Source organism: Lemur catta, chromosome 6, assembly GCF_020740605.2.
Source record: "Lemur catta isolate mLemCat1 chromosome 6, mLemCat1.pri, whole genome shotgun sequence".
In the NCBI taxonomy this organism is placed as follows: domain Eukaryota; kingdom Metazoa; phylum Chordata; class Mammalia; order Primates; family Lemuridae; genus Lemur; species Lemur catta.
Window position 1 is genome coordinate 64,505,842 of NC_059133.1, and position 27,695 is coordinate 64,533,536.

General features: G+C 37.7%; 1 protein-coding gene and 1 long non-coding RNA gene across 2 annotated transcripts in view; one reads left to right on the top strand and one right to left on the bottom strand.

Annotated features, from left to right (window-relative positions):
- PDZRN4 (PDZ domain containing ring finger 4) overlaps positions 1–2,950 on the bottom strand; it is a 63,209-nt gene extending 60,259 nt beyond the window's left edge. Inside the window, exon 1 of the mRNA XM_045554014.1 lies at positions 2,700–2,950. Within this exon, the coding sequence (XP_045409970.1) occupies positions 2,700–2,812 (113 nt within the window). The 5' untranslated portion in view covers positions 2,813–2,950. The remainder of the gene's footprint in view (positions 1–2,699) is intronic.
- Positions 71–27,482, top strand: LOC123639851. Its single transcript, XR_006735819.1, has 3 exons — positions 71–339; positions 19,665–19,747; positions 27,268–27,482. It is a non-coding gene; the product is annotated as an uncharacterized LOC123639851 (long non-coding RNA).
- Positions 27,483–27,695: the final 213 nt, after the last annotated feature.

The window sequence follows — 27,695 nt, forward strand, 5'->3', positions numbered from 1 at the left end:
GGTGTGTGGCATTTGAGATTGCAGTCTGCCCAAAGCGGGGTATTTTGTAACAAAGCACTACGAATTTCATAATGCACAGCCCCAAACTGGTTTTTAAAAGCCATTTTCAAAAGCACATATCCTTCAGATTCTAAAACGTCCTCAAATTGCCCCCTATTGCTGAAGACCCTTGTTCCCCATTCTGCCTCACAACCCACACTTTCCCTCTTTGATCAAGGGCACATGAACACAGGACAAAGAACGTTCACGGTGACAACTCCCTTGGGACTGCTGTAAGCCACAGAGTGTCACGATACCTTTAGAAAATTCCTGACAACAGAGAGAGCAGATGAAGTAAAGGTAAGGAGGGGACCCTGGGCAGTGCACATGGCTTTTATATATCTTTTAACTTTCAGGAAATATTTCAAATGACTTATAAAAGTATTCTTAGAATTACTGTATGTTTTGATAGAGACTATACATTATACCATATGAAGGCTAAGCATAGTTTAACAGCAAAAGGCATAAGGCCTTTTCTATTTCTAAAAGTCAGTGAAAAGGCCTCGGTGCAATTAAACAAGTTGGTTGCAGGTGAAATCTCTAAGCCCCACCAGTGTGGACATTATTGAAAAACTGGAATTAGTAGTATAAATTAGTTCCTTTCTCATCCTGATACCCTCATCCTATGGTCAGCATAAACACTCTACCAGCCTTTGCCCGCTCACTCCTGTCTATGATGGTCAGCTCCACATAGGGTTGGTTAACTAGTGTGGGCCAAGATAGCAAAAACTTTACAGGCAACATCTTGCTTATATCTGGACTGGCTCTGCACAGCCTGTAAGGGCTGGGAGAATGTTGAAGTTTGCTATTTGGGCATCTGATGCGCTCATTTCCCCTGTCTGTCAGTTGTTGGAAGGGAGCCCTGCCATGAGGAACATCTTATTCATTCAACAAACATTTACTAAATGCCTACCAGATGCTAGGCCCTATGCCAAGAGCTAGGAATATGTTGGTACACAAAATCCAATTCTTGCCCTATTAATTGAGGGAAGCGGAAAAGTGGCAATTTTAATATAATTCAATAATTAAGGAGCAAATATGGAAGCTGTGGCAGCACATGGTAGGTCACTGCAGCCTTAGGAAGTTTGCTAGAAAAGGTTGTCTCTAAGCTAAGGTCTGTAGGGCTCAGGAAGAGCGGTACAGCACACTGGTTAAGAGATGGGCACTAGAGTCAAATCTCTTAGCTCTGGAAGCCTGTCCCTGTCCATTTCTTGCTATGTGACTGTGGCCAAGTTACTTTATATTGTTTCCTCATCTGTGACATTGTGGGGACTAAACAAGTCAATAAATGCAAAGCACTTGCAATAGTACCAAAAACCTGTCAAGTTAGCTAATAAAAGCTATTGTTATTCATTCAAGAAAGTATTTATTGGATGGCTACTACGTGTCAGGCTGTGAATATTATATATTTGTTTGCTTGCTCATTGTTCAAGTCCTCCTCTACAATATCAACTCCAAGAGGTAGGGATTTTATTTTTGTTCATAGTTTTATGCCCAGCATCTAATTCCAGTGCCTGACACATCTAGTTTGTTCCTAACACAGCGGTCTATTTAATAGGTAATGGATGAATGAATAGAATAATCCACAGGGAAAACAGAGCCCCTGTCCTCCTGGAACTTCAAGTCTTAAGGAGTGGTTTCCAAAAGCTGGCTGCACATTACAATTGCCTGGGGAGATTTTTGAAAAATTCTGATGCCTGGGTCCTACTCTAAAAATTCTTATTTAATTGGCTTGAGGTGGGATTCAGACATCGATATTGCTTCTCAAAGTTTCCAGGTGATTCTGAGACACACCTGTGAACAACTGAAACAGGCTGACAGGAGCCACTAAGGGGCAGGGAAATGGCGGGGTTCACATATGTGTTTTACGTCCTACTCCATGGATTGGAGTAAGCAGTGAAAATGCAGCTTAAAGAGACTATTGCTCTTATAAATCAAGCTCTCAATAATGTTTGAAAATTTACTTAAAAGCTCAGAGAACACAATGAACAGGGCAAAAAATACTTCTAAAACTGTACAAGTAGGATTATTTGAAAAAAATCTAATGGCCTTTAAATTAGGTAAAAGTCAAGAGGAAATATTCCTTGAGTTGCTCCTTATTTCATAGCACTATGCTTACTCTCTGACAGTCAGGACCCTTTGTTTACATCTCAATGTATTGGGTAATTACTTTCTTTGGAGAATTGCACTTTAATTAAATTAATTTTCTAGCTTTAAAGAGGAGAAAGGCAAAAGAGAGAGAGAGGGAGAGAGAGGTGACCCACAGAGAATACAGTGCCAACATGCCAGTTCCACATGAGTCTTAATAAGGTTTTTGGCAGCTTTGGTAAGAAAAGCTATTTCCCTGACCAATGCTCATGAGTAGCATGAGGCTTGTGATGGCTGGAAATATGAAGATGAACTAATCAGAGCCAGAATTTGTCATTGCACCTCAGCAAGTATGATTGCAGAGCGGAAGCAACCATGTGGGCCAGGGAGGGGAGCTAGCAGGAATAGCTGAGAACTAATTGGATGTAGACACAGTGAAGACATTTTCCAAACAGAGCTGGGAGCCTGTCTCTGTAACTGACAACCTGCTAGGGCGACTGATTCTTTCCAACATCTACTTTAAATGACAAATGTAAACACACAGGGCTTTGGGAGCACTGACAGAAAATTACCTGTCTGAGAGCAGAAATGGACAGATGTCTGGCACTGGAGGGGTAGATGGCCGAAGCTTGGCCAGGGCCATGATGTGTTCGAAGGTGATATCCGTCTGAGTGCTGGCATTCATGAGCTGCACTTCTGGGACTATCCCATAGGCTGGTCTACTGAGAGGCGTTCGCCTTAACACCTGCACCACAATGGGCTCCTTGGCATTTCGAAAAGCTTCCACTGCCTCTTCATGGGTGGCCTTTGAAAGATCCTTCCCATTGACCTACAAAGACATAAGGACATGGCTCATATCAGAGGAAAGAACAGAGAGGCTGTCATGATACATTAATAAAAGGTGAGGAGGGAAGGTTTCAACCAGCTCTGATATTGAATTTTGTAAAGGAATATTTAATTAGACATTGACATTTACTGAATGCTTTACCAACATGAGGACGTGCAGGAGATGAGAAAAACAACGACTTTTGCATCTTTATGAAGTATCTGGAGTTGATTAGTAAAACAGCAGAATTATTAGTAAAGATTTAAAAATGTAAATAACATATCAGCTTCAGAAAATGTTCAGCAAAATCTTCAAATAGGTAGAAATATTAAGTATATCCTGCTTTTTTAAATGATCACTCAATCTCTTGGTGATATTTTCAATATTTAACCAGTCTTATTTGCCTAAAATCTAATTTTTAGGATTTTGACAAATTTCCTTCATGTTTGTCATCTTTTTACTCAAGATCATGTTATTGCTCATGTACATTTTATCCTAAATCCTCACTATTCAAGGCGTGGGCCATAGACCAGCAGCTTCGGGATCACCTAAGAGGGTATCAGAAATGCAGAATCCCTGGCCCTACCCTAGAACTACTGAATCAGCATCAGCATTTCAACAAGATTCCAGCTGATTTATATGCACATGAAAGAAGCACTGATCTAAAAATAAAATACCTCTGAATGAATACACTATGTCCCTTTGGATCCTCATCTGTTTTAATTTACACCAATTTGTGATTTTCCAAGGCAGCCCTGGACATACAAAGAGGTGAAGTTTATCTTTGTCCTCAGTCATTGCTTCTCAGCAGGGGCAGAACCACTGGTATTTGGGAGAAAAAAATTATTCATGGGAGTCTCCATCCTGCCTACTAAGGGCCAGGAATGTTCCCCAACCTTTCTGGAACCCAAAACACCTGCGTACTTTCCCTAACACCCTCTCAGAGGTCAATATAGACTGTTCTAAAATAGTTGTCAATTTCTTCTCTTAAAATGAGTCCTGATAACACAGTCTCTTAGTGGAATTTGCATTTTAGTAAAGGACTCTAGAATCCTGAAATGGCTTCATTACTTCTACCCCAAATGAATTAATAATGTTGGATTTTGCAAATATGAAGAGATATTTGGTGGTACAATACTGTGCTCAATATCCCTGAAATTATGCCATTTCTAGACAGCTAACTTAAATGGCCCGCCTGTTGGTGAGGTACTGATAACTGTTATGCACCAGCAAACCCTTCGAGATCCCTGGGTGCCTAAAAAGAAGCAAAGGAAGTCACTGAGTCGCAGTTGTAGAACAATTGCTGACATTCAAATGAGCACATTCTCTCTCCCTGAGTAGACAAGGAATATGTGTGTGCTCAGAGCAAGTGTGGGGCGATTTGGGGTAAATGATACAATGCCAGGTAGAAATCATCCTGTCATGTACAGACAGGCTTAATGACCTGGAGGAGCTAATTTACTCAATGGACCCTGAAAGAGTTAATGTGCCTTCAAAAAATGAGCAATTAAGTTTCTTCACTAGCAGAATATGTCCCAGTTCAGTTCTTGGATCACTAGTAAGAAACCCCAGTTGGAGATTTGACTAGGTACTTACCAGCGTGCATAGATTCACTACTCTGTGTATTCACTCTCTAAATCTTCTCTCCATGGACTAAACTTGAAAAATTATCAGTGAATTTTCATTGACACACCTTGGAATGTTTGGCTTGGGGCACACGGGAGTATGTGGACATGGGACACCTACGGACACAGTCATTCATTCTTTGAGCTTCTGCTAATGACAGGTGCTTGGGCCAGTGCTACCACTGTCTCCCCTGAGGATGTGTAGTCAACAGATAAAAGAAATCCCAGAATGGAAAAGCACCACCTAAGATCTAGACCCTCATGCTGAATGGTATCATCCCCTATGTTTCATATTGTGGTATTTGTAAATTCCTAACTACGGAAGATGATCAAGTGGTAGGTAAGATTGCTCTTTGGGAACTGTCCTTTCATCACAATTGATTATGAATTATTTAACATCCACTGCAACTATGTCAACATATTACCTTTTCCTATAAGCCCTGCATCAAGAGTAACCCCTAATAGTGGCAGCATAAAATAAGACAGTGCCCTTTTTGAAGTAATCTTAAGCCATATCTGAGGGTAAAGGGGAAAATTTGTGGCCAGGGTTTCTTCCAGTTACACCTTAATTCCTACTAATCCATAAGGTGTGTCAATATGTAGTAGACAGACAAATGCCATTAATCTGTCTTTCCCAAGGTGGCTGGGTACTTTGCCTATGTGTTAATCTAGCCTTGGTGTTCAGTATGCTTATTTATTTTAGTGATCTTCAGAGTAAGGATAATTTTTAAAAAGTGAGTTTCCTACTGATAATGACTATGTATTTTGTGTTCCTATAAGCTGAGTAAGATAATTTTTGTAAAATCCACACTAGTATAAAAATTTCTGCAGATACATAAAAATTACTGAAAAGTGTTTTAGGTTGGGAAATCATTAGTTCTTATTGTAATGCTCAGTATATGCAGACAATATTAGTGTTCATACAGCAAGATCAATAGCTATTGATTCTATGACCTGAACATTCATTCATTTACAACCATGGCATTTATATGCAAATTTCATTCTTTGCTCTAAGGACAATCAAATACAATCTTTAAAAAGGACAGTCAATGTAATCTCAGAGATCTTACTTCCCTATTGGGGAACGCTCTTTTCTTCCAGTTTTCAAGCTGCTGACCTCTATTTTCTTAAGCTATTTAATATCTCTCAAAGTAAAGAAGTCCATGACCTTTAAAGGCTCTATGGTCCCACATGATCCCTTAGAAAATGTAAGCATTGATGATACTAAACACTATGTTTTTCCTCACTTCACTTGAAGTTCATCAACAGACTGTTAGCTTACCAAAAGGTCACCATTTTATAAATTATGCCTTTCACAAGAAAAAAAATAAAGAATAGCTTAATTGGGATTTTCTGGCAGTTGCTTTGCTCAGTTATCATCAGTTACAGCTAGAGAGAAGAGTAACATTGGAAGAATACCTAAAGTTAATCCTACAGGAAGATTTTGTACTAAGTTAACAAATAATCGTAAAACTTCATTTTTTCAAGTGGTTAGTTCCTAAACCAACAAAAAGGTATTTGGTATTTCACATTCCCATATCCTTATTATTCTATGTCTTTAGCACTATATTCTTTCTCTTCCTCTCCCGTCTTCCTTACTCCCTCCCTCTTACTACTTCTTCTCTGTCTCAGTCTTGAATTTGGTTGTGTATGGATGACATATAAGTTTTATTTGTTTCGTGAGATAAGACTGAAGATGGAAAAGCCCTTTATGAAAGGTGTCCCACTTTAAATAGGTAGTTAAGAGTATAGATTCAACCTTTTTTGGTGACCAGTAAAAGGTGGAAAGTTTTTTTGCTAGAGGAGTGCAGGGAAGTTGATTTTCAGGGGGGAAAAGTGGATAAAGAGGGATGGGAACAAAACTGAGGGGAGGAGATGCAAGGTAGTTTGAAGATTAAAAAAAATACTCATGGGTTATGGGGTTCGAGTTTGAAGTTTACATGCAGAAGAGTTTCAAGAAGGATAGCAGATTGATCGAAACATGCTATAGGGAAAGAGACTTTTTTTCTAAAGGGGTTGTTAAATGAAATGAGTGAAAGGGTGGGGTGTCAATAAATACAAGTAGTGTATGAGATAATTCCATCTATTGCTATTACATCTGGCATTTTGATAACTGTGGCCCAAACTGATTTGGTTCTATTGCATTGAATTAACTAGACAGCAATAGAAAAGATTGGTGTGATTGATATTTGATAAGAGGCTAGCAGTCCCAGAGTGGGAAGACTGGACTCTGAAATGGTGATTCAGCCACCTGATTTGAGATAAATGAGAAAGCAGATACATTACACAAAAAGAGGTTACGAGAATTGGCGACCTCAGAAAAAAGGAAAGGAAGATGCTGATGAAAGAAATTCTAGGATAAATAGTGACATGTGGTGGTCTTCAGAGAAACTAATGTGGGATTGGAAAAAAGTGAAGAGAGTGGTCTTAGTCATGTGAAACTTGAAACAGCATTCAGATGAACTAACAAGTGAGCATACAATGGGAAAATGAAAGAAAACTTAACCACAGGACACTATTTTCTGAGGTCTTCCCCTCACCCTTGCACTTATCAATTCAGTTATACACAGATAAATATCCTCAAAAATCAGACATTCAAGGGATGCCTTGTAATAAATATGTACAAATTTTTAGAGATATGAAAAATAAGTGTCTTGTTTCTACAAAGTTATTATTTTTCATTATATTGATAACATAATCTTAAGTGGGTAGAGAAAAAGCAATCATTTTTCAGCAACCCATGCAAAAGATGTGTGAATACATTTGTTGTGGCAGATGGGCTAATTAATCCATAAGCAACTTGTGAATGTTAAGTAAAGAATATAGCTTTTCATATGTAAACCATATCATGGTAATGTTTGATGAAGCTTCTGTTTAACAAATAATCTACCCTTTTGGATATACTGCAAAATCTGGGCCAGTCATCAACAACTTCCCCAGAGTGATTAGTGGCCTCAGCTTGGATGTGAGTTGTTCCACTTTGATTACTCCTCCAAATCCAACCACATGAAAAATTTTCTTGGATATGAGAAAACAAACAGCGTTTTTTTTTCCCCCCTTTTGAAGTGCAAACAAGTGCATGAACAACCAAGTCACTCTGGTGAGTTGTCATTTCCAGAGTCAGCTGTTTGGGAATGATAAGGTTTCCCAACCTCCATGCCTCTTATGAAAAATAAGGGCTTCTAAGCATCTATGCCTTTCAAGGGAGAATAAATATAAGAATACTCAGTAAAAGAAGTATAGAATTCCAAGGATTATGTCTAGTTGATACAGCCCAATTTCAAATTGAGAGTAAATACAAAAAGGACTTGCGTATTACAATTCTGGTTGGATGTGATAGTGCACCTGGTAACTTTACAAGATCTCCCACCCTTATAAATAACTATGGTATTAATTTTGACGAAAGTCCTAATTCTCCATTTGATGATTAAGAACGTGTTGCCAAAGTATGGTCTAGTAACATTTTACAGGATGAGGAAATAATATTTAAATTGCTGCTAAAATGTTTGATATAGGAGGAATTTAAAATAATCTGAACACTATATTCATTATAACACTTGTCATATACAATCCTCAAATTATTTTTAAGAAATTTAAGCACACTTTCCCCTAAACTTTGGTATACTTGATTCTATGTGAAAATCTGTTACATAAATTGAGCATAGCATAGTGTCCAAAATAGTTATAATAAAAAGAACTGGCAGAACAGGAATTGTGCTAAATTATATGAAGACAACCTAGTGAGAGATTGACTAAAATTAATTTTGACTTTTTAAAAAATGTTATCAATGAACAAAACAATCCCTGGTATGTAGGTTTGTGTTTATCATATAATTTCAGAACATAAGTACATAAATGTTAGATTGTATCAACCCCAAAGTTCATTTAGTCCAGTGTTCTGCTTTTGACAGTGCTATGATAGGATTTTTGGAAAAAAATATGGTAATTATCACATGTGACCTAAGGAACAGACTTATTCAAAAGTGATCCTGGGGCTCCTTCTGGCTTGTCTGGACAATGAGGGACTGGTGGCTTCATTTCCCTGTTTATGGGACTGTTGCAGCTTCCCTTGAGCTCCAAAGTCCCCAGGTGCTGGGCAGCGAGCTTTCCCAGACAAATGGAAATAAGTCACATCTAACTAACCCAGTCAGCCTGAACCTCCCGCAGTCTGTTCCCTCACTGATAATGTCCCCTGTAAGACAAAAGAGCAACAGTGGGTGGGGTCCCTCTGCTGGGATACATACTGTGCCCCCCACTGTCTGGCCCCCTGCTTGACTGTGCGTGTTGCTGACTCCTGACTTGGATGTTGCCTAACCTTTAATTTGTGACATTTTGGGATTTGCCCATACCAACCTCATGTGACACATTATACATTTGCAACCTGGGAGAATTGAATACATTAAAAATGTTTATATATGTAACAATATCGAAATAAAGAATCCTAGCATGCCAGTGAAATAGTTAGAAAGACTATTATTACATTTAGTTAATGGACTGTGACACTGAGGACACGACAGTCCAGTCAGCGTGTGGCTTCCTGATCCCTTTCACAGAGAACTTTGACTGTGAGGGGTTCTCAAATGCAAGCCAGACTCCCCTTTAACTTGTCATACTAAGATGTTATGGATCCATTATTTGTGAACTTATCAAAACTGTTCTTGAACCAATTTATAATTTTGGTTGCAGGAAATCTTGGGGATGTATCTTTCACAATTTCTTTTTCCTTCTATTATCTTTTTTTTTTTGTCTTATTTTTTGTACCCCTTCTTCTGTATTTTCTGCCCCTTTCCTTATTCCCACTGCCACAGATCTCTTCTAAGCATTTCCATTTGGGATTTAACACATTTGAAGAGTACTTAATTATATGAATTATTCTTGTAATTAAGGAATAGGTCATGATATAGTCTGACTCTTACTGAGGCAAATAAACTAAAATACATGACATAGTTTTGCTTGCCTCTTTATAAGTAGGTTTATTTTCCCTCACCTTAATGAAAGAAATTTCTTTTCATTATAAATTACCCAGTCTGTGGCATTCTGCTATAGGTGCAGAAAACGGACTAAGACAAAAGATTGGTACCAAGAAGTGGGGCTGTTGCTGTAACAAATACTGGAAAATGTGGAAGCAGCTTTCGAACTCGGTAATGGGTAGAGGCTGGAAGAATTTGAAGCAGCTGGCTAGAAAAAGCCTAGATAGCTGTGAATGGAGATTTTGTGGCAATTCTGGTGAGGGCTCAGAAGATAAGAAATGTAGGAAAAGCCTGGAACTTCTTAGAAATTACTTAAGTGGTCACGATCAGGATGTTAGTGGAGATATGGATGATCAAGGCCATTCTGATGAGGTCCCAGACGAACTGAGGAACCAGATATTGGAAACTGGAGTGAGGGCCATCCTTGTTATAAAGCGTCAAAGAACTTGGCTGAATTGTGTCCATGCCCTAGGGTTTATGGAAGGCAGAATTTAAAAGTGATGAACTAGGATATGTGGCAGAAGAAATATCTAAGCAGCAAAACATTCAAGGTATGGCATGTCTTCTTTTGGCCATGTATAGTAAAGTAAGAGAAGAGAGGAGTGACTTAAAGATGGAATTTATAGTTGAAAGGCAAGCAAAATGAAAAAAATTGGAAAACTCACAGCTTGGCCATGTAAAGAGTGAAAAGGCATCTTTAGGGGAGCAAACCAAGGGTGTGGCCAAGTGACCATCTGTTTAAAGAGATAAGTACAGATAGAAGGAAGCCAGGTGCGATTTGGCTGGACAATGGGGGAATGACCTCAAAGAGATCTTTAATTCAAGCCAGGACTTTGAGGGCAAGGTTTTCAGAGAGGCACCCATAGGATGTCAGCTTTGCTGCCCTGTATTGCCCTGGGGTTCTGTTTCTTGAATTCCAGTGCAGAGCCCCTCTTTCACCCCAGCCATAGCTCAAGCAGGCCCAGGTGTGGCTCAAACCACTGCTCTGGAAAGTACAAGTCCCTAAACGTTGGCAGCATCCACATAGTGCTAATTCTGCAGGCACACAGAATGCAAGAACTGTGGGGCCATGGCAGCCTTTTCTAGAGTTCAAAGGATACTGTGGACAACAGACAGAGACTTGTCATAGACATGGAGCCACCTCAGAGAGTCCCCACTAGGACAATGCCTAGTGGAGCTGTGGGAGTGGGAAAGCTCCTGAGGCCACAGAACTGTAGGACAACCAAATCCAGCTGGAGAAAGCTGCAGGCACAAGACTCCATCTTGTGAAAACTGCTGAGGGGACTGAGTCTAGCAAAGTCCCACGGGTGTGGCAATCCTGAGTGTGCACCCAGGATCTAGGACACAGAGTCAAATGACATTATTCTGGCCTTTTAAGATTTAATATTGTTTTCCTTCTTGGGTTTTGGACTTGCTGGGGACCAGCTATCCCTTTCTTCTTGCCTATTTCTCCCTTTTGGAATGGGGATGTCTATCCTATGCCTGTCCCACCACTGAGTAGGTAACTTGTTTGATTTCATAGGCTCATAGCTGGAGGAAGTTGCCTCAGGATGAATCATACCTTGAGTCTCATCCATAGCTGATTTAGATGAGACTCTGGACTTTTGAATTGGGCTAGAACAAATTAACACTTTGCTACTATTAGGATGGAATGAATGTAGTTTGCATCTGAGAAGAAAATAAATTTTGGGGTCCAGGGTGGAATGCTATGGTTTGAACATGTCCCTCAAAGTTCATGTGTTGGAAACTTAATCCCCAGTGCAACAGTATTGCATTGTTCTTGTGTGCTCTTGCATTCTCTCATTCTTGTGTGCTCTTTTACCATGCCATGCCTCCCACCACGCAGGAAGAAGGCCCTAGGCAGATGCTGGTACTTTGATATTGTACTTCCCAGCCTCTGAAATGGGAGAAATACATTTGTTTCCATTACAAATTAGCCAATTTGTGGTATTCTGTTATAACAGCAGAAAACAAACTAAGATATTCCCTCACTATGAGTTTGTCTAGAGTTTCCCTTGATTAGACTCAGGTTATGTATTTTTGGCAGGAATGCCAAAAGTGGTATGTGTCCTTCTCAGTCTAAACTATCAAGAGGCATGTAATGTCTATGTGCCCATTACTAGTGATGTTAACCTTTATGACTTGATGAGGGGGGAAGAGGACAGATAATGAGAATATAAAGCAAATGTAAAATGTTAATTAATGTTAAAATTTGGGGAATCTAGGTGAATTGTATTTGAGAATAGTTTGAACTATTCTTGCAACTTTTTGATAAGTCTGAAATTATGTCAAAATAAAATGTTTCCAAAATATTGTTATATCCTTATTAGCTAAAAACATTCATTTAGAGTTCACAAATATTAATAATTATAAGGAATTCATGAATGAAGAGTTTCCTATGGAATTCGTTTCTGTATCTGCATATATTTAGAGAAACAAATTTCTACTCTGCTCCAAATGTCTTTTTTTACTCTGTGTGTGTACGTATACTCTCTCTCTCTCTCACACACACACACACACATTCCTACAAGCAAAAAACGTAAATTGGTATCACCAACTTTATCACTGTCATAACAATTCATCTATTGAATATCACCTGAAATCCTGTTCTTCTCCAAGCTGAGCTATTTAAAAAGATAGATGGCTGCCTTCTGGCTAATTGTGGGAGTTCTTTTATTACTATAAAAAAGAATTTTCATATCTCAAGTGATTCTATAAACAGTGAATAATGACCTAAATCTTTGGAGTAGAGTCCACTGATGAAATGGTAGGATAACAACTGCTTACTGACCTTTTACTTCCTAAGATAATACTAAGCTGATGTAGGTGATTATTAATAAACCTATCCATTGAGTTCTGACATACCAGATCCATGTATGTTAAACTTAATGAGAAAATTCTGGTGGAGACAAAATTTTCTGCAACAAGCCTAAGGATGCAAAGACATAAGGCACATGTAGGGCAAGTATTCTTAAAATGAACTAAAATTATTTCATAGGAGAAAAAAAAAACATTGTAATTAAGCAACTTAGATCTTCTAAAAAAAAATCCCCAAAGCCCAGAAAACCAAAAATCCTACTAACAGCATCAGTAACTGAGGATTTGGACAGAGCTATTCATCTTTCATGCCCCTCCAACAAGAGGAAATATGCTCTTAGCCCTTGGACAAGATCTCTTTGTCTCATCTTTGTGATGAGAGCATAAAAGGATATAGAATGTAGAAAATACCCTCAGCACTTAGCCACATTAGCATGGTGCCAAAGAAGTGCAAAAAAATAACTATTTGTTAAGCCAAGGAAGTAAATTGTACCACACACTTATTAATAAAGGACTAAGAGACTGTGAATTTTTATAACGGGGCTTCCGTCATAAAAAATCAAAGGCACTGAAGACATCGTAGCCAGAGGTTCACCGTACCCATCTGTGAGAGCAACACAATGCTTCACTATTTAAATGCTTCTGTACAAAAAGTATTGAATGACAAGAAACTGCCTGTTTTGTTCAGAGCTGTAGTTTCAGGGCCTAAAAATGTGCTTGGCACATATGTGACACTCAATAAATATGTGTTAAATAAATTTTCATATATTTCTCTATCAAGGCCCTTAAAACAAATATAACTGCATTTATCATTAAATTATTTGTGCTCACATGTATGTCCCAGCTCCATTCTGTAGCCCACTTATCCACATTATTCCTTGTACTGAAATATATTGTACACATGATTTGTAAGTGGCAAGGAAAGGCCTGGACTGCTCTGCTCTTAAGCTCCATGGATCATTCGTTGTTGTAATAGAAAAGAATATGGGTGCAGGAATCATCCAGAACTGTGATACAGACACAGTTCTCAAGACTAGCTGTGTGACTTTGAAAAAGTTATTTAAACTCTCTGAGTCTTGGCTTCTTCCTGTGGAAAAGGGGATGACAATACCCACTCACAGAGTTGTGGATAGAATCAAATAACCAACATAGCTACGGGAGCTGGCACAGTGCCATGGTGTTGACACTTCCTTCCCTCCCTCCTTCCCTTCCTTCCTGAGTAACTCTTGAGTGACAGACTGGGCTATTCTCTGGGGATGCAAGTTACAGTCCTGGCAGTGACAATGACAATGATACCCATTAGCACTCAGCGAACACTCACAAAGTGCCAGGAACTGAGCCAAACCCTTGGCCTATATTAGCCCAATCACATCCAAGAATAGTCACGGGAGGTAAGTATGTTATCTCCGCTTGAAAGCTGTGGAAGCTGAGTGTAACAGGCTGAGTGAGGAAAGGCACCTGCTCTCACAATCTGGGTAAAACAACATATATACATCTATAATTACAACCAAACTTGTAAAGAGCTGAAATAAAGGTATTAACAGAGCTCTGCGGGGACACAAATGGCGATCTATGCCTGGGATTGCTGGGATTTGACTCCAGGATTTGACATGTGAGATGGGTCTTAAAAGATGAAAAGTTTTATAAATTGCAAAGATGGGAGAAAGAAAAGGAATCCCGGGGTAAAGACATGTAGGAGCAAGTCTTCTGGAGCCCAGTGAGAGATTTGGAGAGACTGGGTATAGAGGGATTTGGGTGAGCATTGGAGGAAAAGGCTGGAGACAAAGAAGGCTTTGACGCAGATCCTAACATTCTCAATGGGCTATGACTAGCGATTTGTTTTCATCTGAAAAGTAGCATTGCCCTTATTTAGGTTTTGGGGCATAAGTCTCAAGGCTGTGATGAGACATAACTGAATGGAAGCCACGAAACCATTTAGGAAGTTAATGGGAAAAATGATGCGTGCCTGGGTCAGGGCAGGGACAGTGTCGTGGTCCAACTGGGGAGGATGGAGAGGGTTGTCAATGGTGTTCTGATGCTCTCTCATTCACACGGCATCCAGTGGGCCCTACCGGATTGGCAGATTTCCTACAGCAGCCTAGCCTCAGTTTCCACTCCAGCCAATTAAATCCACACCATGCAGAAATATAAGCTGTTACCAGTTGAATTTTAAGTATATAAAAATATAAAGGCAACCTAAGTAGATGTTGCCATCCCCTAAAGACTTATATTTTGAGTGGTTATTTTAGAAATCAAAAATCACTTCTTCCAATGTTCTGAAACTTTGCTTTTCTGGTTATCACCCACCTAGCAAAGAGGATAACTGTTTCATCATAAATGCATTCTCTCTCTCATCTTTCTCTCTCTCTCATATCAAAGAGAATATATAGGAGTTTTACAGCATGGAGATTAACACAAGAAAGTAGAACTTGAATGACATACAACTGTCCTTTTCAATACCAGCATCTCTAACCTAGTGCCTGTATGATGAAAGGTATTTCACATGAGTTTCAAAGGACAGGACAAAATTGGAACAAATAGCCATCATCCTAGGAGAAGCAGGAGGTTTAAATCACTTTCAACAATCAATTCTGCCATTTGAATGCAGTCTGACACTTGTTGAGCTCAGTCGATGACATAAACCACGGTAAAAAGGCCAAGCCCCCAGGGAAATTCACAAGCTTGTATATCGGCAAGTAAAACCACCTGAACTTGTGCCCATAACCTTCCTAATACCATGCTCCCAACCTCCTCAAATTCGTGGATTTGGAAAAGATATATTTTGTTCTATATTAATAAAAAAACAGTAGATTGCTGCCAAAGACAAAAAAATGAAGTAAATGCATTTAAAATAGCAACTGATGCCATTTCTATAAGAGAGTTGAAATTTGCCCCAGTCATTTCGTTGACATGGCTGTCTCTAAGTGCACCGTGAAGTAAGTAATAATAACAATAATAAACATTTGTTGAGCACTTATTATATGCCACATGACTCCATACTATCTGCTACTAGAGGTGCAGAAATTATTATCATATTCATTCTATAGATAAAGGAACTAGACAGATTCAGCCACTTGCTCAAGATCACACAACTACTATGTGAGAAAATACCCAGGACTTTTCTACAAATTTTATTAATTAGTTTTAAACGTTGATAGGAGTTTCTGTATAGATGCTTTAAAAATTGGACAGGAGGATTGGTGGGAAGTTTATTCTCCTATTTCCTTTTAGTAAATATAGAAGTTCATAAGAGTACAATTAAGTAGTGAATCAAATGCCTGATCCCAATTCATAAGAGTATGGATATAGTTTTCTTGGGACAAGAAAACTCCAGTTGCAAAGTGAAAAAATGTTTCCATAAAATGAATAGGTTTGAGAAAATGCTATCCAAGATTTCCTCAGTTCCAAAAATCTGTAAAAAGGTACACAAAAAGCATGAATAAGCACCATTCTTTGTACAACCCCTGAAGTTTTTTGAAACCTTGGTAAAGAGAATCCCCTCCATTTTTTTTTTCTATAAGTGAATCAGGAAAATCTTAGGAAGGAGGTGACTCAAGTACCCATCAATCTATTATTGAACTTTTTAACCTTAAGACCCCTAGTTCAAGGCCCAGCCTAGGCCTCCCATGATGGAGAGCTGCCTCACAAAATTCAGCAGCCACTGTGATAAGATGGGGATAAGTTCCCAAGGAGAAAGGACCACCTGGGTTCTTTTTCCTTAGCAGATGGAATCACAATGAGTTATTCAAGCAGAATTTCTCCAAACAGTACCTGGACTGTATGGAGAGCTGTAACCAACTCAAGGTTTTGGCCCATTTGGGTGTTTGCATGCATGTATAAATAGGCAACAATATTTGGGGCACCACTCTTTGAAAACCGTGTTTTACCCGGCTCTAGGTCTGCTTCAGGAATCAAACCAGACAGGGCAACAGAGCAGGTGCAACTCCATCAAATAGAGTCATCATATTCCTAAATTTAAATTGCCACAAAAATTTTTCTCTACTAATACTGTTGATTTTATTTTGCTTCATTTGGAAGAGTGGGGGAGAGGGGAAATTTTTGTAAACTTACTCCCTTCCAACAATTAACATCTGTATGCTTTTGAAATAATTTTCAGCAGATAAAACAATCCTGCCAAGGCTCAGTAAAAGCTCTCCATTGTTCCATGTCTGCACAAATTACTTTGCATCTCTGATGATTTTATGTACATTTAATCACTAAAGATTAATTACATGGCATACGGAAACCAGTGAAACACTGAAGAGATAACTTCAGTTTAAGTGCACATGCAGCTAACTTGTGGCTTTTTAGAACAATTTTAATTAAAAGTACTAGAAGAATCATCGGGCTGAAAATATTAGGAGCTCTGGGATGGATGAGCTTAGCATAGCTAATTAATTGTATATTTAATCAAAGCAGCCTTTGGCTGTAATTAATAATCTATTTTCCTCTGGTAATAAATATTTAGTTCTGTAAAACAGAATTTATAATTTCCAGAATGCCATATGCACAGAAGAGTGGGACAGAAAACAACCATTTCCACACCAGCTTTCAAGCCAAGGTTGATTTTGTTTAGAGAGGATGTTGTCTATATCTTTTTCATTCATTTTAAATGTCATCTCACAGTGGCAGCTTACAAATAGCTATCCCAGAGTGACTTGGACATTTCAGAAGTGTAAAGAATAATCCAAAAGGAGTGACTAGTGGAATGCCAAATGAAGTCTGGTTTTCCTTACACCACAAGGATCTCATACTTTAGAGAACTTCAGGTAGCTCTATGTTAAAATGAATGCTAGGACGCTTAGGCTTGGCATTAAACTTTCTTCCCCTCATTTTCTTTTAAATGGCAGAATGAGACTCAGAGATTTTAACCACCTACAATCTAGGAAAATGCTCAAATCACAGAGGGACATTAAAACACCCTGTTCCTGTTCCTTGCAGCAACATGATAGCTTTTACTTTGCATGGTAAACAGCCTCCTCTTTTCTGCTCTTCAAGTATACTATCCATGCCAAGAATAGCACAAATTTGCTTTTCAGATCCTTTCCTTAATTTTTGACACAGAATCTCTCTACCAGGAGGTAGTCACATGCTTTTCATATTACATAAGATTTCTTTCTTCTCCTTGTTTCTTGAAAGCAAGATTTAAATCCAAGAATTTTGCATTAAAAGAGATAATAAGTTAATCTTAGATGATAATTTTTTTCTGACCTTTTGCAAATGTTTTAATATGGGAAGCTTAATTAACTATCACTTTTCCATTACTGTTTTATATTTTTTAAGATTGTTACAGTAGCATGTAGGAGTTACAGGTTGTTGAATAAATAAATCCTTCACTTAAAAAACATCTTCTTAGATTATGGAGAATACACATTTTTGTATGCATCTGATGCAATTGCTTGATACACTAATCAATTCATAGCATAAGTTCTATTTTTCTGGGGGTTATGTGGTCTTCATATGAATATGTATGAAAGAAACACATATGAATTAGGTTTTTAAAATTATATCAAGTGAAAATATTTTTATACAGTTTCTACTGAGCACTTATAAAGGCCTAGGAACCAGACACAAAGGCAAAAATTTGTAGGTTTCCCAAAGGCTACCATTAATATCATATGATCAAAAATAACACTTATTAAATACATGATATCTTCAGTGCTTAATCGGTTTATAATATAATATGCAGTTTCTAATGAGAACAAAAGTGTTAAAGACAACTATTTTTGAAACTGCAGAAGATAATCTTTTCTTTTTTAGAATTCTGTGCTCACTTCAGGAGCACATATACTAAAATTAGAATTATGCCTAGTTGGCAACTCCTGACACAGGCTCTCCCAATGATCCACTAAAATTATCCATGAAGACACAGGCAAAAAAACTTCACCAGGACAGTGACAGCCAGGATTCATGGCTACCATATTTGCCCCAATTTTCACGGAATTTTTCATTTATTGATTGAATGCACTGACAGTTTAGGCAACTTCCTCTGAGCATTCATTTGATGTTGGGATAAAAAGGGCATGTAGGTTGTGTGTGATTTAACAGTTACCCACTGGATGCTCTGAAAAGTAAAGTGGCTGATGTGCTGCAACTCTGTAGGGAAACCTGGAAGAGCCTGGCAGTGTCCGTGTTTGCCTTGGAATGCTCCATGCTACTTAGAGTACAGAGGCCTACTCTGCCCTGTCCTGTTGGAACCCAAGGAAGACCATTCTAATAACCCAGACTTGAGTCTTGAGCTATGTACTTCTGGGGCTGAGAAGATGGATTTTGAGAGGTGAGATCCCACCAATAGTAAATGGTGGGAATTTCTTGAAATGTGTGGGGAGATTTGCACACAGAAGATCAAAGTAGAAGACCTTAAAGGGGCAACAATCCTGCAGACAGGAGGGACTCTGGTGAACTCATGAGGTGATGATCCTGTGGGGAAGATAATATATAATATATAATGTATAGTCATAGATAATAAATATATATGGTAATAGATAATGTTTAAATAATATATAAAATAAATATATTTTTATATATTAAATATAATGTATAGGGATAGAGTAGAGATTCAACAAAAAATACAGAAATTATTTCTAATACTTTGTTATCAACATGGCATTCCAAAAGACTCACTGTCCAATGTTCAGCAGTGAGCAATAATTATGGCACATTTAGACATGCTGAAAAAGCATGCTTGCAAGATTTTTAAATGGTACAAATTTGAAGAAGTAAAATGTTAAACACAAAAAGGGCATTGGATTAGTGGTCACAAGACCTGAATTTTCATTTTAGTTCCACCATCTGCTACCAATTTAGATTTGGAAAAGTCACTTAAACTCTGGAAACCTCAATCCATAATAAGTTTCAAACACGTGAAGTCTTTACAAATAAGGAGACTCAGTCTTGATATTTGCAATCTATTTAGCAATTTATAAATTAATTACCTCACCAACATTTATCCCACCGCTCACAGGAGATTTAAGTATTATCCACATCTTAAATAAGAGGTAAATATTGGTTTAATTGATTTTTTTACCAAGGTCACACAACAAGTGGTAAAGCTGGGATTAAAAGTCTTGACTGGCTCTCAGCATTCTTGTTATACCACCAGGAGACGTCTCTCCTTTGTTCTCAGCCTAATGCCTAGATTAGTTAATTAATCACTGTACAGGATATAGGAAATGGTTGTTAATTTAAATCCAAATATTATGGTCTCAGCAAAACTGCTTATCAAAAAGTCAATGATAACAAGAAGATAGAATCTATTATTGATTCTCAAGTTCTAATAAGAATATTTGATTTAACTAGATACCAGAGCACAGATCTATTGGCGGAACTTGGCGCTGGTGAAATACTCCATTTGGTACTCTTCAGAAAGCCGACGATTATGGGTAATTGATGTCATCATTACATTTTTACTAATATCCTAGACTTCTCCAACAACAGCTTTGCAAGGTAAGAGTTCTGTGTTTAGAAAAGAAAGAATTGGAAACCTCAGTAAAATACACAAGATTTATGAAGTCTAAATTTTTCAAAATAAAATGATACATTTAGGTTAGAGAATGGTGAGTTGACTGCCTCTCTCTGCTTAAATTAAACACTGTGTGTAAACTGCTGGGATTCCAAACATGGAGTTAAGTTCATCTACTCCATTACCTTCACGATTACTCTAACACAAGGAGCACAGAGAGGAGCAGCTGTGGAAATCATTTCTTAAGTGACTGAACTGCTTGTTGAATAGCACCAGCACCTTTAGGCTGGCATTTCTCGACGGCGGTGTTGTTGGCATTTAGAGCTGGATAATTCTGTTGAGGGGGAGGGACTGTCCTGAGCACTGAAGATATTTAGCAGCATCCCAGGCCTCTCTCCACTAGATGCCAGTAGTATACCCCCATCCCCTACCCCCAGGTGTGACCACCAAAGCTGTGTCCAAACATTGCTAAACTAAATCTCCAAGAGGGCAAGATCACACCCACCATTGCTTTAGGCTTCATTTTAATCACATTTTACTTCATTAAAGTTGAAGAATGCTAGGTCTGTCAGAGACCTGAGTTTCTTGTAAGAGAGAGAAAACACTGCATAACCCAGAAATTGTGCTGGGATTATAGGCGTGAGCCATCACGCGAGGCCCTATAACCCAGAAATTGAAGGATAGAATTTAACCTCTGTTTCATGGATTTTTTTTCCTTTTATAATTATATATATTTATATTTTAAAGGAAAAAAATGACCTGGAATATATCTGAATAAAATAACAAGCAATGTTACTTAACAGGGTTCTAGTTAAGCTTATTATTTCCTGCCAGTCAGGAAAAGGTAAGTGAGATTGTTGGAGTTCTTCTCTGGCATTGTCCTGGTGTACAGCCTCAGAAGCTGTCACTTACCTATCCAAGACTGTATGTCAGATTTCTTGAGCTGTCATTAAAGAGGTAAAATAATTCTTTGATGGTGGTGGCCATATGACAAGGATTGAGAAAACAAGGATCCCTGGATTCCAGATGACTGCTGCTTAATTATTTTAATAAATATTGTATTTCAATAAATATTCCTTATAGATCTGATTTTCTATCTTTATTCGATTTTGTGATTTCCTCTAAACTTAGGTTTTCCATGTCCTCCTTAAGTAGTGACAACCTCAAGTATAACATATGGTTATGATACGTGCCCTAATAAACAGTAGCCTAAACATTGTTAATATGAATTGAAAAATTGTTTGAGATTCCATATGCTCTTCTAGAAATGCTCTGCTCCATGTTGATTGTCTTTCCACTTTACTGCATTGCTGACTTGGGTCAGGATTTAGGATGCTGGATAAAGGCATGCGAAGGAGATGGCAGAATATAGTTTTGCAGGACTAAAAGGTTACGGAACGTCACCAGATTAACAATAATACCTTGCAACATTTGTTCTGAAAATAGCACCTAACTATTTGGTGCTCTTGACATGACTGCATACTATTATTTTGGATGCTGATGGAAAGAAACACAGCAGACTCATTTCTTATTCATTCACTCATATATAATGCATTTCTTTCTAGATTTAAAAAGAATGCATACATATGTATTTTCTAAAAGGCTATAAAAGTCAATTACTGTATTTACCCAATGAAGAACTGCTTTCTCAACTTTAGAACTCCAATTTGAGAACACGCTCACTTCTTAGCTAGACTTTTTCCATCTTGCTTCATTAAGGGTCGTTGGGAATGATACGGAAAGAGGTGATCAAGTGTGACAGAATCTGTTCTTTGTCTACACAAGTTGCTTCCACTATAATTTTAATTGCTAGATATCAGGGCTTCAGATACTTCCACTGGATGTCAAGAGACAAGCCTTATGAATTAAAGAATATTGCTGGTATATAACCAAACATGTAAATAGACATTTTGCATAATTAGCCAATTTTTGGAAACCGGCATATTTTCAGAGTTCACAATATTGAACATTTTAATACACATAGTTGAGGTTCTATGTTTATAGTATTTCAACTTCTAGCCTATTTAGAGTTGGTAACAGTAGAATAGAAAGCAAATGATGTTATTAAAAGTCAAAGCTAACAGTTATAATTTAAATATAATTAAATGTTGAGACCTTTCTAGTGTGTAATGTTATGCTCATGTCAAAGCACTGGGAATACTAATTAAAATGGAAAGTTAGAAAATAATTTTCCTGAGTCTTGGATTAGTTTCCTCTACCTTTTTCTTTCCTTCAATTTTCATTCATGAATTTGGAAAAACAACTTACTGAGCACTGGCCATGTGCCAGACCCTGTTTTAGGCACCGAGGTAGTATCAGTGAACAAATCAGACCAAATCTCTGACCTCGTGGAGTTTACCCTTTAGTAAGGCAGACAATAAACATAAAAAATACTTCAGTTATTTTTAAGTGAAGGGAAAGATAATTATTTGTCAAGTGCTATGAAGAAAATAGAGCAGCAAGAAAGATTGGGGGCAAGAGAGGGAAGTTAATTTTTCTTTTGTGGTTAGTGTAGGTTTCAACGGGATGGTGCCAGGCATTAGAGCAAAGATTTAATTAAGAGGTAAAGGAAGGCTCCTGTGTCCATCTGGAAGAACCTAGGAAAGAAAAGGCCCAGGCATGGAAGCATTCCTGATGCATTTGTGACCACAGGACAAGGGACTGGAGAAGCCTGGGTAGAGGGAGGATGAATAGATGCAGTCACAGGGACTGCATGCCTGCTAGACCACGCCATGGCCTGGGCTTCTAGCCTGAGTTGATGTACCAGGAAAGCTGACTTTCCACCAAAGCTTTCCTCACTTTTATTGCTCTGGTTTCTCTTCTCTACTTTTCCTTCTTCACATTCCCGTCTTGGTCAATCTGCCTCTTTTCTTCTCTGCTGTTGCCTGCATTCTCCCAGCTGCTCCCTTCTCATACAATTGCTATTTCTCTTGCAATCTCTAGGTAGACTGCCTGCACATATCATAAACCCTCATTCACTGAGCATCTACTCTGGGCCCAGCATGATGCATTAGATACAATCTTGTTTAATTCTCTTAGATCAAGTGTTATTTCTGCATCTATTTTTCAGATGACAAAGGAGATAAAGGTTAAATATTTCTGTTTATGTTGCAGAATAAGTGTTCATAAAACAATGAGGTTTGAACCCAAGTCAGTTGACTTCAAGATTCTTATACACTAAGTTATATTATCTCCTGTTTTTTCTATCCCCAACTCAATTCATGCAAATATTGGATTTAATAGACTAGGACTCTATAACTATTTTTTAGTGTTAGAATCTTGGAAGTCATTCTGTTTAACCTCCCCTCAATATTTGAATCTCTTTTATAACATCTCTGTCAAGTGGTTATTTAGGCTGTACAGAAAAGCTTCCAGCAACAGAGTTGAAATAATGCTTTTAAAAAATATATAGCACTATGTTATAACATAGGTCCATGATACTCCATTATTCTGACTTATGTAAAACTGGAAGCTATTGACTGTGACTTTTCACATAATACTATTGAGAAGCTATTGTTACCTTTCAATTTTCTCTTATCTTCCAAATAGCATTTTGTCTTATTTCATCTCATTAAGTGTCAAATTTTTAAAATATTTAATCGCATATTAAAGGTATATTTCTGGTTAAATTTTGGTTTTGAGATTCATTTGTAGCAAAGACAGATATAGGAATTAAAACTATCTTTCTCCTAATTCTATTTCAAAACAAACACAAATAGTAATTTAGGGACTAAGAAATGATTTCTGGCTTTTAAGCACGACAGAGAACAAGAATGACTTGTATTTTATTTATTTAAAATAGTTTGCTATAATTATCACAGTTTGCTAAACCCCAAAATGCTGATTCAATTCTATTCTTGGTAATAAGCTATTTTTGTTTTCTTTTTTCCACATAATCCCATATGTAAATAAAACAGACCATGCTTCTGGGAGAGAGAGAGCAGTTCTAGATTTAAATGGTTAATAGTGGTCTCAAACAGGTGACAGTAAGAATAGTAACACCTCCAGTGAGTCCTGGCATGCTGGGAATTTCCTGACATGTCATTTCCGTACCGGAATTAACTCACAGAAATAGTCAGTCTCTGGGGTCCAGTCAACTCAGGATAAGTATAGGCATACACGCAGTCCAATTTGGCTTGCACCAGGTACAGGATAATGCAAGTTTTGCCTGCCCAGAGATATGTTTCTCTTGTTCCCTCAATGACCTCCTCTGCCAGGGTGCCTAACACCCCTCCCTTTCCTTTACTCCCCCCCTTCAGTTAAAAACTAAACAACTGTATCTTTTCTGGGAATAGTAATACTCCGGATGTAATAGAAATAGAAGCAGAAAACAAAAGATTTAGAGTCTAGTCTTGTCTTTGTCATTTAAACAGGTTACTTACCCTGAGTTTTATATCCCCTTCATCTATTAAAATGGGGAAGAGGTAACGTTACCCTGACTACTTCAAAATGAGTTCGAGATCAGGCAAATTAGAAAGACAGATCAATCAATCAATAGATATTAATAGATAGATGATAATTTTTAAAGTATATTATCTTTCATTATTACTGTACACTGTACAGCACTGACTGTACTTTACCATGAATGAGTTTATCAGGGCAACTCGTGTCAAGACTTTGATTTTCAGAAACCTGGATCCAGAGCAAGTACTTTTTTCTAAGAGGAGGTTGGGGTTGAAGAAAAAGGGCAAGTTGTGAGGCATGAGGTGGATGATTAGGGAGTCAGACTCGGGAAGCCTGGGAGGACCAGTCTTGGATGGCCAGAGGGAGGTTACGATCTAGGAGACACAAAAGGTCACTCGGTGGTCAGGGCTGTAGGCAAACCTGACCTAGTGCATGATTCTCTCTGGTGTTTGTTGTCCTGTGATGGAGGAAAATGCCAATGTGCCTGCAAAGACTATTAGGACCAGAAACTTCACCTTAGAGTTAAGGAAATATAAGCAAAGGGTTACGTGAATAGTCCAAACACATAGTCTGCAGCAAATCTGGGAAACAGAGATCTAGCTGGTCAGGTTATAACAGGTGAGATGAAAATATGGAAAACAATAATTTTAACAACTAACATTTACATAGCACTCACTATTCATCAAGTGTTGCATATTTTCCTTGTATACATTCACTACTTAATTAATAAAAATGTTCATTCTGTTATGCTTTTTGGGCAGGTGAGAAACAGATGCAGTGATTTTAAGTGACATCTCAAATCACATAGCTAGTTCATGAAGAGTCAGACTTGAATCTACACTCTGAATTATTGTACAAAAATGAGAAAAGTCACTAAAGTTAACAATATCAAGTTGGGTGGTTGGTTGTAGTGGGAAGAAGCCAATACACAAATGACCTACTTATTCAATCCTGCAATTTTAAGAAAGGTAGGTTCAAGTTCAAAAATTCACATAGATTTATTTTGATCTCTTATGATTATTTGAGTACTTCCAAATATCTTTTCTCAGTTTCACATTGTGGTAAGACAAAAAGAACTCAGCCGTGAGGAATAATATTCCCTCAATTATGCTACAGGGCATTCATAAGTTTTCTGTATAGTACAGATCATTATTCTCCTCCTTTTAAAAATAAGTTGTTGAACTGTATTGATGTATCTACCAAACAGGAAGAGCATGATTTTCCACATACACTCTTAAGAAATTTCCATCTATTTAGCTACTTGAAAAATGTATGTTTTTTCAGAGTGGGACTCAGATTAAATTTAACAAAGATAAAAAATGAGCATAACAAATTTAGACAAAAAGAATAATTAGTTCAAATGTCAGATGAAGAGGTCTCTAGTCACATAAGGGCAATGTGTGTACTACTGGACTCTGAATTAAGCCAGAAAGAATTTCTACTTGATTGGTTGTTTATTCTTTTCCTTTGAGAGGGCACATTGGAGCAAAGACTAGATGCTTTAATAAGCTGCCCAGAACCTTTAAGAGAGATAGAAAAGACTAGCCGTTAGATGCCATAATTTATGGATCCTGACAAGAGCCATTAATTGTCACTGTGTTGCTGCTACCATTTGAACTCATAGAGTCGATTTAGTTTGAGTTCTCGCAAGATCTAGGAAGATCATTAAAGGAAGCTTGGGGCTAAGCACAGATAATAGGAGTATTTTAATATTCTTGATGCTTTTACAAAGGAATAGCATGTCCTACATCAATTCTAACACCGCTCTGAAGCTCCCTACATGGCAGGGGGTGGGGGTGAGGGGGATGGGAGTGGGAATCCCAGCCACTGACTCCTTTCTCCTCCCCAACTGCTTCCCCTCACCATAAAAAAAGAGATATTTAGGATCCTGCGCTCTAGAAGTCCTGAGACATGATAAGAATCCAAAGAAATCTCAAAAGGTATATGTTATTTTTCAGTCTTCTTGATATTCTTCTCTTTGAAGTCTTGTGGAAGCTTACTGAAGGGATGAAAATAAACTGCTACTTTTTTGATAACCTTAAAAAAGGAAATTTAAAAATAAAGAAAAAAATCACCAACCTTGGTGGGACACTTTATTCTTTGATAAAGAGGAAAAAATATACAATGTTAAGAATTTAAAGGCTAAGCTGAAATAGAGGCTATACTTTAGATCCTACATAAATTATATCTCCTGAAAAATTCCATTTCATGACTGCTTCTTAAATGTTTATATATATATGTATATATATACACACACAAATTTTTTACTGTCAGGACAAATTTTCTTAAAAAGTTAAATTTTTTTGTGTTTCTATAAATAAAAATAATTGTATAATTTTAAAAAGTTCTTAAAACTCTTAGAGTTGATCCTGGGCTAAATTTTCCCTATCCCTTTGTAAGCAGCCTCACTGGATCAGAAGGCTGATGCACTAGTGCTATTCTTGTTACCCTTCTCACTATATACCAGATATACTCTCCTGTCCTGTTCTGGTTAGTTTTCTTTTTTATATATGGTTAAAATTTTCTGCTCTGAGATTCAGCTGAGGTACAGTAGAAAACACCAGTCTTGACCTTATAAGATGGACTTAAATCTCAGCTCTCTTCTTTACTTAATTTTGATAACTCTCTGACCTCTCTGAGCCTCAGTTTCTTCATCTATAAAAAGAGAAAATAATATTAATCTCACAGGATTGCTACAAGAAATAAAGAACATATGTGACAGAGCTAGTATGGATCCTGCTGCTATAGGTGCTTAATGATTGTTCATTGAATCTAAATCTTACCTGGTAACAATCCTACCGGTTGCCCACCCAACAGCTATTCCTGTCTTCCTTCTTCCTTGTTATAAAACCTCAGTTCCCATAACAGACTAAATATTTCAGATACTTTCTTCCAACTTCCTTGATAGCTAAGAGACAAGCATGTATGTATATTGAATCCTACACTGGCCTAAAGTATTTCTGGGGAAATCTGCTGATGTAGTTCTGGAATTTGTCATCTTGATATAAGAGAGTGGTGACAAGGAAAAACACCTAGGCTTGGCTGCGTGAGGATGTGACACTTGCAGCTGTGGCAGCCATTTGTGACAATGAGGAGAAGGTCAGAGACTGACAGAGAAGCTAATGCAGTGCCCAGACATCACTGACTCACTGATCCAAGCTGCAAACTGTTACTTCTGGAATATTTTGATGTGATTAAAATGAACTCAAAGTCCTCTATTTAATTCACTTTTGTTGGGGCATTATGTTACTTGCAGCCAAAAAGAATACAAAAATTGATAAAACTAAAAACAAAGTCCTCTCTAAAGTTGTTATAATCAAATCATTCTTCTTAATCTGATAAATTGATCATTATCATCACAAACACCTAGCAAATACTTAACCTATGTAGGGCAATGTAATAGATACTAGGTTGGCCAATAAATATAAGATATGGTTTCTGTCCAGAGAGGCTCTCAATTCAGT